General features: G+C 49.9%; 1 protein-coding gene across 1 annotated transcript in view; it reads right to left on the bottom strand.

Moving 5' to 3' along the window:
- The window catches only part of VPS41 (VPS41 subunit of HOPS complex), a 148,100-nt gene that overhangs the window by 38,070 nt on the left and 92,572 nt on the right, over positions 1 to 17,458 (bottom strand). Inside the window, exon 8 of the mRNA XM_056804139.1 lies at positions 964 to 1,083. Coding sequence (XP_056660117.1) covers positions 964 to 1,083 — 120 coding nt within the window. The remainder of the gene's footprint in view (positions 1 to 963; positions 1,084 to 17,458) is intronic.

Here is a 17,458-nt window from a genome sequence, read left to right as displayed (position 1 = left end):
GGGGACGTGAAGGGAAGATGCTCGTGTGTGTGAGCACGGCCACAGAGGATTTATTTTCTTAATCTGATCTTTCTCTTTCCAAAAAAGGAAATTATCAAAGTGGAGTCAGACAGGTAAAAGGGTTCCTGTAACAAATGACAGTGAAAGAAAAAGGACAGGGCAGAGGGAGGAGACATCAACCCCCGTGTTTCCAAGATGAAAGGTGGCCACATAATGCCCCCAGTATATTTTTCGCCTAGAAAAAGGCAGTTTGCATTCTTAAAAGGAAAGGAAATGAATGCAAACTTGTCATTTTAAACCTGAGGAACAAACACAAGGATGGTAAAGAAAGGCCCTATAAAAAGCAGGAAACAGCAAGGAAGCGTGAGGAGAAGCCTCTCAAAAGGCCAGAAAGAAAATCCTCTTTTCACACACAGTCCAGGTCTCCTAGAGACGGGCAGCAAAGGTGGTGGAGGCTCGTGACTGCTGGCCAGCAGCACAGCAGAGCTGGAGGCCGGATGGGTCAGGGAGGGCCAGGCCTCTAGATTCTGAAGGAATTAAGTGTCATTCAAAACAATTAAAATCGGCCTTGGGGCGGGCTTGCCATTATGTAAAGGCGACACTAGGTAGAGGAAAGGGCAAGGCCACTTTTCCATCCCTCCCAAATCCCCAGCGGTGGTTCTACAGGGGCCCAGGCTGGTTCCAGCCCCCGCTCTGGCCTGTGCTTCTCTGATGGCCCAGCTCAGACTGGTGAGCCAATGTTTATTGCTCAGGCGTCTCAACAGATGCCCATTTTCAATTATTCAGCCCGTTTCTCGTTTTCTTGACTCCATTCAGCCTCAGGCCGCTCATCCCAAGACGGGTCAAGGAATGAACTGGGCCTGACGTGTCGTGTTCATGCCTGCTTCTGGGTCCTCTTTCCCACCCAGTACAAAGGGGATGTGACCACCATCTGTTGGACAGCGGGACGGCCGCGCTATTTACCATGTTATTGGCCCAGGCGATTAGATTTCCCCTCCACTTTACGTTTCTTATGTTGCCTTCTCCTTCGTGCAAAACAGAAGATTTCCATCTGCTCATCCACGATCTCTCAAACAACACCAACTGTGGGGAAATGTCACACAAATGGAGAACGTGAGGCGTCGGCTTGCACTGCTTCATTGCCGGGTTTGCGTGTTTATGGAGAAACAGCATGGCGGAGCAGAGCTAGAGACCTGGTTCAAGAGTACAGACTATGTGAGTGCAGAAAAGGCACAGCCCCTCCGTGACTCAGTTTCCCCATCTGATAAAAACCTGAAGGCACTAGAGGCCTGAATGACTGCGAAGGCCCCTTTGCACGTGAAATCTCTGGCCCTCTCTGTCTTCTCAGGGACCTGTAAACCTTGCCAAGGCCAAGGCAGCCTATGGATGGCTCTCAGTAAACTACTTCAGCCATTGGGAGTGAGTTCCTTCCAGTGACAGTCAGAGATCTGGACCCAAAATACAGTATATGGCTACAAAAATAAAACAACCCAACTAGCCAAAACGAGGAACTTTTCCCATTCGTGCTCAGTTTCTTCTTAGCAGTACAGATGCAGTCAGGGAATCCTGAGATCAATTTTGGGTCAGTCTCTTTCTGGGTGAGTGACCTTGGGTGAGTCCCTCACCCTGTCTGCTTCAGTTTCCTCGTCTATATAATGGGAAGGGGGGAGTGTGTAATAATAGCACCTATTGTCTAGGGGGAATGTGAAAGCAAAATGAAATAATATTTGTACACAGGGCCAGCGAGGTGGCACAGTGGATACAGTACCAGGCCTAGAGATGGGAAGATGATGCTGTGTGACTCTGGGAAAGTCACTTTACCTTGATTGCCTAACTTGTACCACTCTTCTGTCTTGGAGTGACACTAAGCCAGAAGGAAGGGCCAAAGAAAGGCCGGCCACCCCCAGCCCCATCACCCTCTTTTCAATCTATAACTTTGGTCTTTATGAAGCTCTGACTGATGCTGGAATGCTGAGGAGACAATCACCAATGGAAGATAGTGGAATCCCTGCATGGCACAACTCTCCTCCGCCATTTTTCCAGGCTGGATGCTGGAGGATCTTCAGTGGCTTCGGAGGCACTGCCAGGGGGAGCCACAAGATGGCACCAAAATACAGAGAGTGGACCGAGACATTTTCATGCATTCTGTAGCAGAAAGACTTGTGGAGTGGAGGCTGTACATGGGATGCCTAACTGATCCTGTATCTTAGGAACTAAAGACTCCCTCCTCTTCCCTCTGAAAACGTGTGCTTGCCCCAGACCAAATGGAGAAAGATAAGGCCCCCAGCCCGACCTCTTGGGCAGCTGGCCACGGCTCACTGGGGAAGCAGAGATGGAAAGAAAAGGACCTAGCGGGCATCAGGTGGAATCTGTCCAGACGCCTGGCCTCCTGAGGGCATCAGGTGGAATCTGTCCAGACACCTGGCCTCCCCATGAGGGCCTGGACAAATCTGTCCGGACGCCTGGCCTCCCCATGAGGGCCTGGACAAATCTGTCCGGACGCCTGGCCTCCCCACGAGGGCCTGGACAAATCTGTCCAGATGCCTGGCCTCCTGAGGGCATCAGGTGGAATCTGTCCAGACGCCTGGCCTCCCCACGAGGGCCTGGACAACTCTGTCCGGACGCCTGGCCTCCCCCTGAGGGCCTGGACAAATCTGTCCGGACGCCTGGCCTCCTGAGGGCATCAGGACAACTCTGTCCAGATGCTTGGCCTCCCCCTGAGGGCCTGGACAAATCTGTCCGGACGCCTGGCCTCCTGAGGGCATCAGGACAACTCTGTCCAGATGCCTGGCCTCCCCCTGAGGGCCTGGACAAATCTGTCCAGACGCCTGGCCTCCTGAGGGCATCAGGACAAATCTGTCCGGACGCCTGGCCTCCCCATGAGGGCCTGGACAACTCTGTCCGGACGCCTGGCCTCCCCCTGAGGGCCTGGACAAATCTGTCCGGACGCCTGGCCTCCTGAGGGCATCAGGACAAATCTGTCCGGACGCCTGGCCTCCCCATGAGGGCCTGGACAAATCTGTCCAGACGCCTGGCCTCCTGAGGGCATCAGGACAACTCTGTCCAGACGCCTGGCCTCCCCATGAGGGCCTGGACAAAGGAACATGCAGCGTGGGCTCCCGAGGTCTCCCCCAGGACGCAAAAGATGGGAGAGAAGGTAGCGAATGGCCCTCTCCCCCTTCTCTTTGTGAGTCCCACTGAAGGATGTCCATGGAACAGACGAGGGGAGAAGGAGCCACAGACTGATGGAGACCACGTGGAAACAGCTGCTTTATCATTCAAGAGCCCAAGCCAGAAGCCCACGGAACAATCGGAATCTCCCTGGGCAGCAGCCCTGGCTTCCCGTGTCCAGGGGTTCTGGCCTCCTTCTGAGACTCATCCCAGGGTCGCCCTTCCACTGCCCGGTCAGAGGTGACCCAGGCAACTTCCCATGCACCATGGAGAGGGAGGCAGGGGGTAAGGATGTCTGCCCCAAGAATGAGAAGGCAAATGGGAAGGTGTGGCTGTGTCAGAGAGGAGAGGGGATGGGGGATAAGGCAAGTTCGGGAGAGAAGAGAGGAGAAGGATCCATTTCTGACTGAAGACATCAGAGAAAGCTGAGGAACAGAGAAGTTACCACTTGAAATAATCTTCCATTTACCAACACTTATTTTACCCGGGAGGAAACTGAGGCACAAGATCAAACAAACAGGTGGATTTGAACCCAGGTCCTTGGTCCCACACTCTAATGGGGCAGGCAACATGAAAAGTAACCGATCTCCGTGGAAGGTAACCTCAGGGCGAGGCACAGGCAGTGCAGTACCAGGCCACCAAGCTGCCCATGTTCTGAAACAGGCCCTGCCTCAATTGCTGCCCAAGAACGGACTGAGGACGTACCACCGGGGGATACGAGGACCAAGATGGAAACAGTCATCACTGCTTACGTCACACAGTACGTGTAGAAACGGAAGGGGCGGGGACATTTTTATGGACACAAACACACGGGCCAGCGCAGGTCAGGAACAGAGGCGACTGCGGGCGAATACGGCTCTGCCTGGTATCCAGCTGGGCAGGCTCTGCCCGCTCTCACTCAGGAATTGGCCGTTTCTTTTCCTTTCTTTCTCTGGCCTGCCATCTGGTGGCAAAGCCAACGAGAAATGGGGTTTCTGAAATCTGGCTTCACAAAACGTGCATCTGGTCCGAACAGAGGGGCAAAGGATCAAGGGCGCCCCCGAGGGCCGCAGAGCTCATGGCACCATCCTTAAGAGAAGCTTCAGGGAGAATTAGAAATGGGCCACGTCCTGCTGTTGTTATCAGATCGTGGATTTCACTGGAAGTGACTCCTCCTGGGCCAATGGTCCCCAGAAGCCCCCCTTCTTCCGCATCCTCGCACCCCGAACAAAGGCAGCTCAAGCAAACGATTGACCAGGAGAGCACGATGACCCAGGAAAAGTGCCACGTCCTCCCTCACCACCATGACTGTGCCAATGATCAAGGAGTGGGCAGAGGCCTTGGCATGGAGAATCGCCAGGTCCATGTGCCACCCCTGGCACCCAGGGCTGACTCTTTAAGCCTCTGAGTTACCGAGAACCCTGGCAGAGCAGGCCAGCAAGGACCACACTGGCACAGCTGGTTCGCTGAGGGTTCCCGAAGGACGTGGCCTCAGGCCCTCCACAGGCCCTCCACATGGAGCGGACGCCGATGCTCCACACACTTTGGTCATCGCTTCCACCAGAGGGCAGGTAGAAGGAAGCAGGTGAACCTCCCAATTCTGGATCTCATTCTAATTTCTCCACACTAGCACAAAGGCCTGGGGAGTGGGGGACACAAAGAAGTCTTTTCTCCTCCTTCCCGTTCTCTGATATTTCTATTGAACACGGCACTGTGACTCACTTTCTTTGGGAGACTCACGCTTAAAAGCTTCATGTCAATCCAATTTGTAAACTGAAAAACTTCGCATGACAATTGTGAAGATGCTCTTGCATTCTGATGGCTGCCAATCAGCTGAGCTTTCAGACTCGGGATACCCCCCCCACCCCCATCCCAGCCTCTACCAAGCAGCAGCTAATGGAATCATTTCATCATGTGAATATAATTGACCTCCAAGTCTCTCTGCTGTCAAAGTTCTTTTCTGGGCAGACTGGCACTTTTGTCAGGCATTTCAAAACTATGGAAGAGAGCAAAATGGAGTGAGCTGACAAATACTGGTTCCTGTTTACACATGTTAAACCAGGGACGTCTCCTGGCATAAGAGAAAGAGCACCAGCCTGGGGGCCAGGAGCCCCTGGGGCGGGGGCTAAGGCAGTTAGGAGCTAAGTGGGGCTACAGACAAGCCACTCCACTTTGGGGCCCCTGGCTATTCTCCTTACTGTAAAGAGGTCTCCAGGGTCTCTTCTGGAGCCTAGCGGGGTTTCTCTGTGGCCCCCATAGATGCTGGGTGCTTTTGTACATTGGTGCCAGGATCATGGGAGCAGATGGGCACAGAATACACAGGGGCACCTGTGTGGCAAGGATGTGGCTGCAGCCTGGATGCTCAGATGTCTCTATGGTGGGAAGATCCATGGGATATGTATGAACCAGGGGCATTGAATGGCAGGCTGTGGTTGCCCTCCCAGGTTTCGTGGCCCTTTCTGCCGAGGTCTACCCCAGGGCAGGGTTCCCAACTAGCTGGTTGGCAATTTCTCATCCCATGGAAACAGTGTCTCATCCCAGACAGACCTACCACTAGTCTGGCTTCTACAGTCATCCTCCACCAGGAGTTGAATATCTTAACTCAGCAATTTACATGGATAAATTGACCCTTGATGGCCTTGTGGTGTGGGTCAGCATAACCGTCCTCACTTTACAGAAGGGGAAGCCCAGGCCCAGAGAGATGATGGAAGCTTTTCAAAAGCACAGAGATGGGAGTCAGTAGACCCATGCAGCTTCCACCAGATCATAGGAGAATGCGTTTCCTTTCTTTTTTAGGTAAATTTGGGGTTTTTAAGATTTTTCCCAGGAATATTTTATTCCCCCCAATTACATTTAAAAGCACTTTGTGACATTCATTTTCTACATGCTGAGTTCCAAATTCTTCCCCTCCCTCCTGAGACTACAAGCAATGAGTTAAGTAGGGGATACTATGTGATGCCTATTTCTATATTCATCATGTTGTAAAAGAGAGAAAAACTCTTGAAAAAGCAAAGTACAAAATGATATTCTTTGAAGTGCACTGGGATTCCATCTATTCTTTCTCCTGGGGTGTGTAATTAGAATCTGTTACTCTAAAAACTATGATCCCCAGCAAAACCATGATTCCCAGAACCCCACTCACTTCCTGTTGTTACGTGCTGATGTAGAGAGGATATAAATCGGGTGGAGGTCCGTCTCTCTCCCTCTTGTCTTCCTGCTGCGGCTTTGGTGGAGCGGGCTTTTTGAGCAGGTAGAACAACTTAGTTACATGGTTCTATTTTGTTAGATAATAAACTTAAAAAAATACTACTTGAAGTACTGAACATTAATTTAACTCCTACAGGGGGAGACAGTAAGCTTAATTTCTCAGAAGAGTCTTGGGAGTGAAAAACGTGCCCATTGCTCAAATGCATTCCCACATGTGTGTACCTTCACCATGGACGCTCCAGTGGAATGGCCTCTTAAGACACTCAACCTCCTAAGCTCCACCCAGTCTTTAAGGCCAAGCTTAAGGCTTAGCCCCACCAAGGATCTCGGGTGGCCTCTCTCCATAAGGCCATCTACACTTGAGAAGGAACGATCATTCTCTCTTGCTCCCCAACTTAGGCTTCTTCTTAATACCACCCCGCCCCGCCCCTTCAAACAACACACACAGCCTCTGCCCAGCCAACACACACACACACACAAACACACACTCATTCTAGAACCTAGCACAGGACTAGGCACACAGATGAAACGATAATAAACACAACAGTGTTTACTGATTTCCTTGCAAGGAGAAACACGACCCCTCAGACAAGCAGCACACATTCCAACGACAGCAGCACTTGTTCTCCCAATTGGGGGGGGGGGGGTGACTGTCCTGGAAAGCAGGAGGAGGGAAGGTGTAACCCCAGGGTGAGCTGCGGCAGGGCCCAGGTGGCTCTGGAGTTGAAGGCCTAGCCTTCAACTAGCCCTGGCCTCAGCTTTCTCATGAGCAAAATGAGACCATAAGCCTCACTAGCCTCCAGGCCCAATTGCAGCTTGGCATCCACAGACCCCCTTCTAGACCCTCTCAGGTCTGCCATCCTGCCCATGCTGCCTATCTAGAGGGACCAAGCATCACCCTGAAAGAGCACTGGGTGTCCAAGACGCGATTCAATTCAATTGTCTTTTTTTATTAAGGACCAGCTATGGGCCCGTGGCCAAGGACACCCAGACAAAAGTGGAGAGTGCCCAAAGCAGACGGCCGACTGCTGAAGCCCTGGAGGTTCTGTTCCCATCCGTGGAATGCAGAGGCCTCAGCCTGTTCTCCAGGCCCCAAAGGAAGGTCACTTTACTCTTATTCTAATGAGGAATAAACCCAGTTTTGGACAGTCCCTGTCTATCTAGCCTGGACCCCAAGCTTCTGTCTGTTCTTGCCCCCAACTTGCTGGTCTCCTTTAGTTTTTAGGGCATTGCATTCTTGAGCTTCTCTTGGGCTCTTGGTGGGGTACCCCACTTGCCCAGTGATGGTCTTGTGCCCCTCCACAGCTTCAATGATCCCCCTTCTCTCTTAGATTAGACACTCTAGTCTTCATCTCCAGGCTAACCAATTCCATCCGTAATCCCTAATGACCCCTCAAGTTGGACATGGAAAAAGCTACCTTCATTCACTCCAAGTCAGCTCCTCCTTGTTTTCTCTGTTAAGACCACCATCTTCCCAGTCACACAGGTGCAACTCCTTCAAGTTCTCTTTGGTTCTTCCACCTCCTGAACCTCCTCACAATCAATCAATCCACGATCGAGGCTGATTGATTCCTCCTCTGCCATCTCTCTCAGATGTGTCCCTTCCTTTCCACTTCCCACCGGAACCTCTGCGCTTGGCCAGATCCTCAATCGTCAGAGTATAAATTATTGTAACAGCTTCCTAAGTGATCTTCCTGCATTCCTCAGCCTAAAACAAAACAACAGCCCCTCAGGAATGTCCTATCACCTGCCAAACGTCACATCTGCTGATGTGGGCATTCGTTCAAGGCTCCCTACAGCCTAGCTCCAGTCACCTTCTTCACAGCTGCTTTTGACCATAGCCCCAACCAACCTGGACAACAGTCCCCCATTTTGCCCTGCTGCTCTCCAATTTTGGGTGTCTGCTCGTGTCGCCTCCCCGAACATGTCTGAAATGGATCCCCAACATTCTGCTCTTTCTTCAGGGCTCAAATGAGTTGCCACAAACTGCAGGAAGCCTTACTTTGACTATCTTGGGTAAGAATAATCTCTCCCTCCTTAAACGCTTCATTCACCTTGTGGAACCTATTCCCATGACCATCTCCAGAGTGGGAAGACCTGAATGTGAGTCTGGCACTGCTGCTTCCTAGGATTCTGAGACCTTGGAATCCAGAAGCCATCAAAGATCACTTTCTCATTTTACAAATGAGTATACTGAGAATCAGAGAAGAGAGGACTGCTTAAGGATGCACAGTGAGTCTAGGTATCCCTTGATTTCACAGCTGAGGCCGTGGGTGAATCAGTTATTCACATGAAGTCCTGGTTTCCTGGTTTGGGCAAAATGAGTAGATCTTGAGGATCCCCCCTGCCCCAGCTTCTGAACTGGCATTATCCTGTGATCTCCGAGTTATGTAGCAGGGGATGTCCCTCCTTAGTCCAAACTAGATCACAGCCATCTTCTTGCTGGTAGGGTCTGACCTACTGAACTGTACCTTGGACAGGCATACCAGGAACCTAAATGTTTCCTAAAATGAAAATCTTCTTTTCTTTTCTTTTCTTTTCTTTTCTTTTCTTTTCTTTTCTTTTCTTTTCTTTTCTTTTCTTTTCTTTTCCTCTCCCTCTCCGTCTCCGTCTCCGTCTCCGTCTCCGTCTCTCTCTCTCTCTCATTAAAAATCCATGCCTTCTGTCTTAGAATCAACACTATGTAAAGGCAGAAAAGAGGTAAGGGCTAGGCAATGGGAATCAAATGACTTGTGCAGGGTCACACAGCTAAGATGCATTGAATTCCAGATTTGAAACCAGGACTGGCTCTCAATCCACTCAGTCTTCCAGTTGCCACCGAAAAATCAAATTTTTATTAAAAACATCCACCATTTTGCCAATGACTCTTCCTCTAGAAAGTCATTCCCCTTCCTATAAGCTTTCCTCCTGAGCCCTCTTTGCTGGACCTTTCAAACATGCTTTGGACTACACGTCAGAGTGGGTGGGGGGCCTTCCATGGACAGGAGAGTGATCACAAGCCTTCATCGCTTCAGGATCCCCACAGCTAGGGACTTGAGCTGGAACTGGCCTGCAGGTTGAGAAGTCTGCATGCTTGGGCTTCCTGGACTTACAAAAGGAGTACAGAGTGCCTGCCTTACAAACACTCTTCTAATTTTAATGGCAAAGAAATGATAGGCCTGGAGCTCTACTGATAGGCAATCAACTCGATTTCTTCTTGCCAAAGAATCAGGGAGAGCCAACAGAGCGGGCCTGAATGCTCTACAAAGCATTTTCCAGGGGAAGCCATTGAGTGTTATTTCCTTAAAAGCAGCTGGTTAATTTATTTGGTTCATCTTCCCCATCTCTGTAATATTGAATTGCCATTATCACAATGCTCAGAGCAATTTTGCCTCAATGGGAGCTAAGGAGAGAGAAAAGAGAAACGGTTTCCAAGAGGCCACTTTTTGTTGTGGTAGTTGTTGCTGGAGAAAGTATTTTAGGATGTTATTTCCTGTAAATCTGCTGTCTGGCAGGCAGCACTCACAGCACTTCTACTTCAACAGGAGCAGCAACATCATGGCTCCGCACCACCCTCCGTGATATACGGGGTTCCTCCATGGGCCCTGGGTGACGCTAAATCTCTCTCCTCTTGGTCCCAATGTGGCTGAACTGAAGATGACAGTCAGCGTCCCCAGTGATGCTGCAGGATCAGGAAGGGGCTGTGGCAAAGCTGGGGTGGCACACAAACCCTCCAACACCCATTTATTTTCACACCTCTCCCCTCTCCTCCCAAAGAGGGGCCATGGAGGAGCGTTCTTAATCCTTCCACGATCCCCTAAGTATTTGAATATGGATGACCCGGCTCCTTCAGGCTCCCTAAAGCATCTGAGCCAGGCAAGGGGGTAAAAAGCAGCTGTGCCAGCTCAGGGAAAAGGGCCAGCTGGCAGCGGGGGCTCCAAGAAGGAGCAGATGCCTAGAAAAGGGGGGGGGGGAAAGATGGGAGTTGATAGAGAAGCAAAAACAAAATCAGGCAGAGGAGAGCCTGGAGATGGTATCCAGGGTGAGGGAAAATGGTAAATTAAAGAAAGTAAATGAAATAGAATGAAAAAAATATAAAAAAGGCAGAAGAAACAACTGAGGCTTAAGTTGCTGTCAAAATGACACAAAAGAAGGGACACAATGAAAGACAGGAATTATCACAGCAAGAAAAATTCGGTCCTGGGAGAGCCTGTAAGAAAGATGAAAAACAAAGAAGGCGCTCAATGGAGAAATGCTGAGTTGGACCTAGAGGGCGAGAAAGGAGGAAGCTCTTGGGATGCCTGGGCTCCCCCAGGGCAGGGGAGATGCTGCTGTGAGTGAGTAGAGCCGCCAGTGCCACTGCCTTGTTTCCTGCTTTGGCATTGCTGCTTGAACCCCAGGCTGCAAGGAGTCTGCCACACTAAGCAACAGTATAGACTACCATGAATTCTTCTCAGCTCTCCCCTCACGGCAAGACTGACTCTCCTTAAAGGTGGTTTACCCAGTTCCAGTATTAACTACAAGCCAAATGCAACCAGTTTTTAAAGAAATTCTGAATAATAAATACATTTCCAAACTCCCACCGATGGCCCACTTCAGGGAAGAGCCGATACAATCAAAATCTAGAACATGGAAAGATTGGAGCCACTGCTCAGAGTTCATCGCAATGAGAGATGCATTACGGCAGAACGCAAAGAGCACTAGATAGTCTGAGGGCCGGGTTCAACTCCTAGCTCTGCCACTTACGCACAACCTACGTGATCTAGACCCAGATAAATAAATGATTCTCCCTGTGCCTCAGTTTCCTCATCTGTAAAATGAAGAGTCAGGCTAGATGTCCCTTTAGCCTCTAGAACCATGACCACAATACTCATTTTACCTGTTTCTTCATCAGTTAAAAAAGGCATGATGAGAAAGGTCCTCTAAGGTTTTTCTCATTCCAAAGTGTTTGAATTTGAGGAAATGAGAACAAGATGAAGAGTCTATTGACCTGGATCCTAATGATGTTGCCTCTAATTACCTACGTGAGTCCAAGAAAACTGCAAACCATTCTGGGTCTCTGCTTTCTTCTCTGTAAAATGGGAATAAGAAATTTCTGTCTATCTCCTATGGCTTCTGTGAGGATAAAAGAAGCAAAAAAGTTATTTAGTACTTCAGGAAGCTAAAAATGTCCTGGAAAATTAGGGGAGCTGAGAGAAGAGTGCTGGGATGGGAGCGGTGAGGACCCGATTCCAGCTCCTCCCGTGGACACTGCATGGAGCTGCTGTGAGGGGTCTGTGGTGTCGGCAACAATGGCTGAAAGGAAGAGCATCATCGCCCTCCCGGGAAGGAGGTCAAGGAGAGACGCCAGATAAATGGCAGCAATCACTGATGCTGCAGGGCCGTCACCTGGGCTCAGTCAATGGAGGGGCTTCGTGTCAAACCAGGAAAGTCCTAGGGGGAATCCACCAACATTTCTTCACTGGTCGGCAGTTCCCATGGCTCACTTGTTCCCTTTGGGCAGGCAACATATTTCAGGCAAAAAACGAGTGTGATCCGCAATTGCTCCTATGCGGGTCCACACTGGGTCTGGAGCATCTCTTCTCAGCCCTGCAGGCCTCCCTTTATCACTGCAAGAACCTGAGAATGCAGCAGGGGGAGGAAAGTGCCTTAGGCCAGGAGCCACACCACGGCACAGAGAGGAGCCAACATCCAGGAAGAAGCCAGCAGGGAGGCCCTGGAACATCCAGAACATTTGTACCCAGACACATGGCGGGCCGGAAATGAGCAGGACCAACGAAGAGCTGCTGCTGTTCAGGCGTTTCAGTCATGGCCAAATGGGCACAGGAGACAGCGCTGGGAAGGCCAGTGGAGGGAGAAAAAGAGGGCTGATGTCGTTAGAGAGTTCACTGAGAAAGAAGATCCCACACGAAGCAGGAAGGCAGGTTCCCCTAGTGATGGGGAGGGGCGGGGGGGACACCTACCCTGGCCAGGACACTAATCCACCAGGAACCACTGATTAAGCGCCTTGATGTGCCTAGCACTGTGCTCCAGCATGTAAGCCAGGGAGGTTTAGGACGTGATCTCAGCTGTCAGGAGGGGGCTGGCCTGTGTTGCTGAGGGGGAAGGACGGTGTGCCTGGGCATCCGTTGTGGTACGGGATCAGCCTTTTCTGTTTCCGACAAGTTTCTTGCCTGGATCTAGACTGGTGAGACAGTGGAAGCTGCTCTATCTCTTGTCCGTAATTCCTATTTTGGAGAGGCAGGAGAGTTTGTGAGGACCAGAAGAAACCTCTGGTCCTCCATCTTGTTAGACACGTGCCCAGAACTGTCCTTTCTCTCCCAATCTCCCACCAAGGCCCAGGTTCTAGCCATGCAGGATCTGAATGGGATGATCTCAAAGGAGGGAGGGGACAGATATGAAGACGATGAGCCTGTGTGTTCTTCCTGCATCTGGTAATGCTGCTAGCAACAGCAGCTGCTCATTGTGAGATCCTGGGTTCAAATCTGCCACAGACACTTCCCAGCTGGGTGACCCTGGGCAAGTCACTTAACCCCCATTGCCTAGCCCTTACTGCTCTTCTGCCTTGGAACCAATGCACCATATTGATTCTAAGATGGAAGCTAAGAGGTGTTAAACAAAACAAAACAAAAACCGTGGCCCCATCCTCTAATCTCTGGTCCTCAATTCTTTCCCAGACCAGCACCCCTGCACCAGCTACGCTTGCCTCTGTTCTCTGGAGACTTCCGTGAATCATTTTACTTGCTGTTGTCGTCTTTTCTGGAGTTCTTGCTCCCTTATCCTATGGCCCAGCCGGCCCAGTCAAGCCTTCAATCGCTGCCACCATTCCTGCCTTCACTCCGACGTGCTGCTGAACAAAGCTGGAGAAATCATGAGGCCATGCCGGCTGGGTTCACAAGCACTGATGTCCCGTCGTCTCAACCGTCCCTCATGACGCCACACAATCCTTCCCCACCTCCTCAGTGCCACGGTCCCACTCAGCACTGCTGGAGGGGTGCAGGTCCTCCTCAAACTTCCCCGTCCTCGGGGGAGAGCTCTGCCTCCTATTCATTATAAACTTGAAGCCGCTTGCCACGTGCTCCCCTTCGTCCCTCTTGCTCATCCAGCACCCCTTGGTCCCTTCTCCTCATGCAGGAGGGATCCCATTCCTCTTCACTTCTCTAGCAGATGCTCCACCATCATCCATCCATCCCCTCACTATTCTCTAAGCCCTCTCTGCTCATGTCTCTAGTGCTGCCTGTAAACATGCTGGTGAGCCCCCATCCCCAAAAATCCCTGCATGGTCCATGCCCCTCCTGTGCACAGCACCCCCTTCTCCCTCTTATTGTCTGTACAGCCCGGCTCCGAGCTCAATGGGCCACCCAAACCCTCTCTCCAGTCATCGGTGATCCCATAGCTGCCAAACCGAGCAGCTCTCTCAGGCTCATCTGTCCTATGGCACTGCTGGCCATCTCTGCAGTGACACAACTCTCTCCTGGTTTGCTGTTCCTCTTTAGTTTCTTTGAGGCACTTCCATCCAGGTCTTCCCTGCTCATGGTGGGCATTCCCCAAGGCCCTGCCTGGGCCTCATTCCTTGCCCCTCTCTACCAGACACGGACTCAATGATCATCTTTCTTAGGCTATCCTGGCCCAGCCACTCTCTAACCTCTGCACTGGCACCCTGGCTGCCTGTTCTACATCTTGATCCGCACATCCCAAGGCTAATTCAACTTGTCAAGTCTAAAACTGAGCTCGTCCTTCCCTCTGAACCTCTCCCTTCTCTCCTCTGACTCTGCCATCATCCGGGTAGAGGCTCTCACCACCTCATCCCTGGATTACTGCAATAGCTGCTGGGAGGTCTGCCTGCCTCCAGGTACTCCCCATTCAGGCCATCCTCCTTTGGGCTGCCAACATAACCTTTTGAAAGCACAGCTCTGACCCTGGCAGCCCCATTCAATAAACTCCAGTAGGTTCCAGTCACCTCCAGGACCAAAATGAAAAGCCATTTGGTTCTCAGAGCCCATCAGGCCTTGGTCCCTTTCTAGCTGTCCAGGCTTGTTGCCCTTTATTGCACCCCGAGGGATACAGGGCCCGGACATCCTTGCTGGTCCTCATATAAGATCATTCATCTCTCGGTAGCATTTTCCATGCAGTTATAATATAGTGGCCTCCGGTTGATTATTTTAGATTTCTCTTGTCTCCTATTGCTGGTATGTAGTTGCCTGCATACTGCCTCTTCCATTGAACTCCTTGAGGACAGCCACCATGCTTTTGTCTTTTGTTGTCCTTAGCACAGTGCCTGGTACATGACCGGTGAGTAATATATATCTGTTGTCTTCTCTTGGCCATTCAGAAAACAGGGGTGAATGTGAATATGCTCAGTGGCTTTGTGAACTATACAGCATTAAGATCAACTTTGTGCATTATTTTTGGCTATCAAATTTGCATAATGTTAGTATTTGGGGGTGAGAGTGATAACTACACCCACCAATGGGGATACCTAAGACCCCTTCTCCTTGTACTATATTTTGGGGATAACCTGATAAACTTTGCTGAAGGGAATTTTTAAATTGGCATTTGGGGGCCACTAGAAACTGTCACATGGATTTCGTTCTGATTATTGGGTTCAGGAAATTGGGGAAGGATTTAGGAGGAACAGTGACTGATCCTTCCCACAATTCCCAAGATGTGTTTGGAGTCGGGGACATAGACAAATGAGCCCCATGACAGGAGGGACTGCATCAGTGAAAAAAAATGAGAAGACAGATTCTCCCTTTATTCTGGAGCTGTGAAATAGAACTCCCTCCTTAAGACTTCAAAGAAAGGCTAAATAAGAGAGCTCAGGGTCCAGAAACCCCATCCCTTGAAGACATGTGCCAGCCGAGAGGTTGGGGTTTTTCTGCATCGTATCTCTCTGAGTGTAGGTTAGTGATGGGGAGCTGGGCATCCTTCCTCTTGGGAGTAGTCTTCTGAGTTCTAAGCATCAGGAGCTCTTGGTTACTCCAGTGGAGATGTCCAAGCAACAGGAGACCTTTCCCACACAAAGCCAAGTTCCTCTTTGTGCTACGTGGCCTTATCCTAATGGGCCTTTCCTACCCTCATCAATGGGGCAGACCACCAGCGACAATGGCACTAGCAATGGAAAGGCTGGGGAGGACAGTTATGTAACAAACCCATTTCTTGACAATTTCCACCTAGTGCTCCTTGTCCTTTCTGCCATGGCCAAAGACACTTGCTTACAAAAGAGCCCTCTGTCTTGATTTAGAATCTTGAACCCCAGAGACTACATTTCCCACAATCCTCTTTCCCTTTTCCTGTTTGTGTGTCTCCTTAAGTGGATTGAGGTTTTGAGTTTCCATTTTCCACCCACGCAGGCTCTCTGGCTTGCACCAGCCTGGAAGAAGGGAGTGGTTTTTTCCCTTTCTCTGTTTTTTTCCTCTAAGTAGATTTTAATAAATAGTATTAAATTAATACTTGGAGTATTGAATATTAATTTTGATCTTTACAGCTCCAAATAATGAAAGCAGTTATCCTATCTCCCAGGCTAACTCCAAGTCCTTCTGGAGTCTCAATATGACAGGAGAAACCATAAATCCTGGTCTTCTCCAAGACTGGATGTTCTCTGTCTGATGAAGGCCCTTCCCAAAATGTGGCATCCACCAACGAACCGATATGCCAGACTTGGACAGAGTACTGGAAGATTTTCTTTCTTATTCTGGATATTGTCTCTCTTTGTAAAACTGAAAAAAAATGTTATCTAGTGCTAAAAGGCAAGATGGTGAGGGGATGTGATCATACATAGAACAATGGATCAAGTATCAGGACCCTGGGCAAGTCCCTTAACCTCTGTCTGCCTCCATCTTCTCATCTGTAAAATAGGGTTAGTAACAGCACCGACCTTCCAAGACTTTTGTAAGAATCAAATGAGGCCAGATTTGTGAAATGCTTTTCAAACTTTAAAGCACTCTAAACGTTGGCTATTGTGAATGTTAGATTTACTCCACCCTGCTTAGTCTAACAAAACAGGGATGTCTACACCCCTACTTAAGGATTAAGTGTTGAGAAAGATGGCCTATGACAGACATGTGCTAGCAAATGACAAATCAGAAACAACTGACAGATCCCCTAGGCTGTCCTAAGTCAAGCTTAAGCTACCATTGGTACCTGAGAGACGCAGGAAGTGATGTAAAAATGGTCTATATATTTTACATCACTTCCTCTCTCCGGGCTCTTTTGGCAGAGATGGTTGGTGGCAGCATGCTGGGCATCTTGGCATCTTAGTGTGGCTGCAGCTATTGTCTGGGTTTGGTGGTGAGCATCCTTGATACAGTAACTGGGAGAAGCTTAATATTGTGGGTCAGATGAGGTGCCTTCCCTGAGCTCTCAGAATTTAGGCTGATTCCTTTTTTCCTTTACCTTTCCTAAAATGCTATCCTCCTAGGAGGCTCCTATTCTCAGAGGAGGCCTTGTGGCTAGAAGGTCTCTGAACTCCCCTTGGCTCAGGCTAGGTTGGAGAAGTCTTATACCCTTTTCCCTCTCTCTTCTTCTTAGTTCCTTCCCTCTATATTAATTAAATCACCATAAAATTCCCAAACTGACTTGAGTATTTTTATTGGGATTTGAATTAATTCCTGGCAACCAATTAAATTTATTTTTCAGTCAAAACCCCCTAAAGTTACCCATTACACTATCATTATTAATTCAGCCTGCGATCAAGGCAGCATTCCTAGCTGCTGTTTCCCATTCACAAACATCTGGGTCTCTTCCCCCATGTGCTGCCTTACACTCTGCATCCTAGGCCTGACTTCGGGCGTTGCTGTGTCTCTCTTTAAGAAAGGAAAGCTGCCCCTCTGTCTCAGACGTTTTAAGCCACAGCCCTGCCTTCAGCTAGCGTGATAACGAATTGTGTCTGAGGTTCTCTCACTGAGCAAGCCTGCGAGGCTCCACATGAAAGCTGGCTTGGAATTCTAGAACTCTCGGGGCAAATGCTTGCCGAGAAGTGGAGATCCTTGCGCTCTGAGGGATCTCTCGAATCATGCTTGGGAACCCCCCCAGAGAAATGGAACTGCACAGAGGATGCACGTGTCCAAGCAGAGGGCTGCTGACCAAGCTCATTCTCTTGGCAGTGGACCTAACCCCCCCA

This window comes from Monodelphis domestica, chromosome 7 (genome assembly GCF_027887165.1).
Source record: "Monodelphis domestica isolate mMonDom1 chromosome 7, mMonDom1.pri, whole genome shotgun sequence".
Lineage (NCBI taxonomy): Eukaryota > Metazoa > Chordata > Mammalia > Didelphimorphia > Didelphidae > Monodelphis > Monodelphis domestica.
The sequence above is the reverse complement of the archived record's forward strand: the minus strand, read 5'-3'. Positions and strand labels throughout refer to the sequence as shown.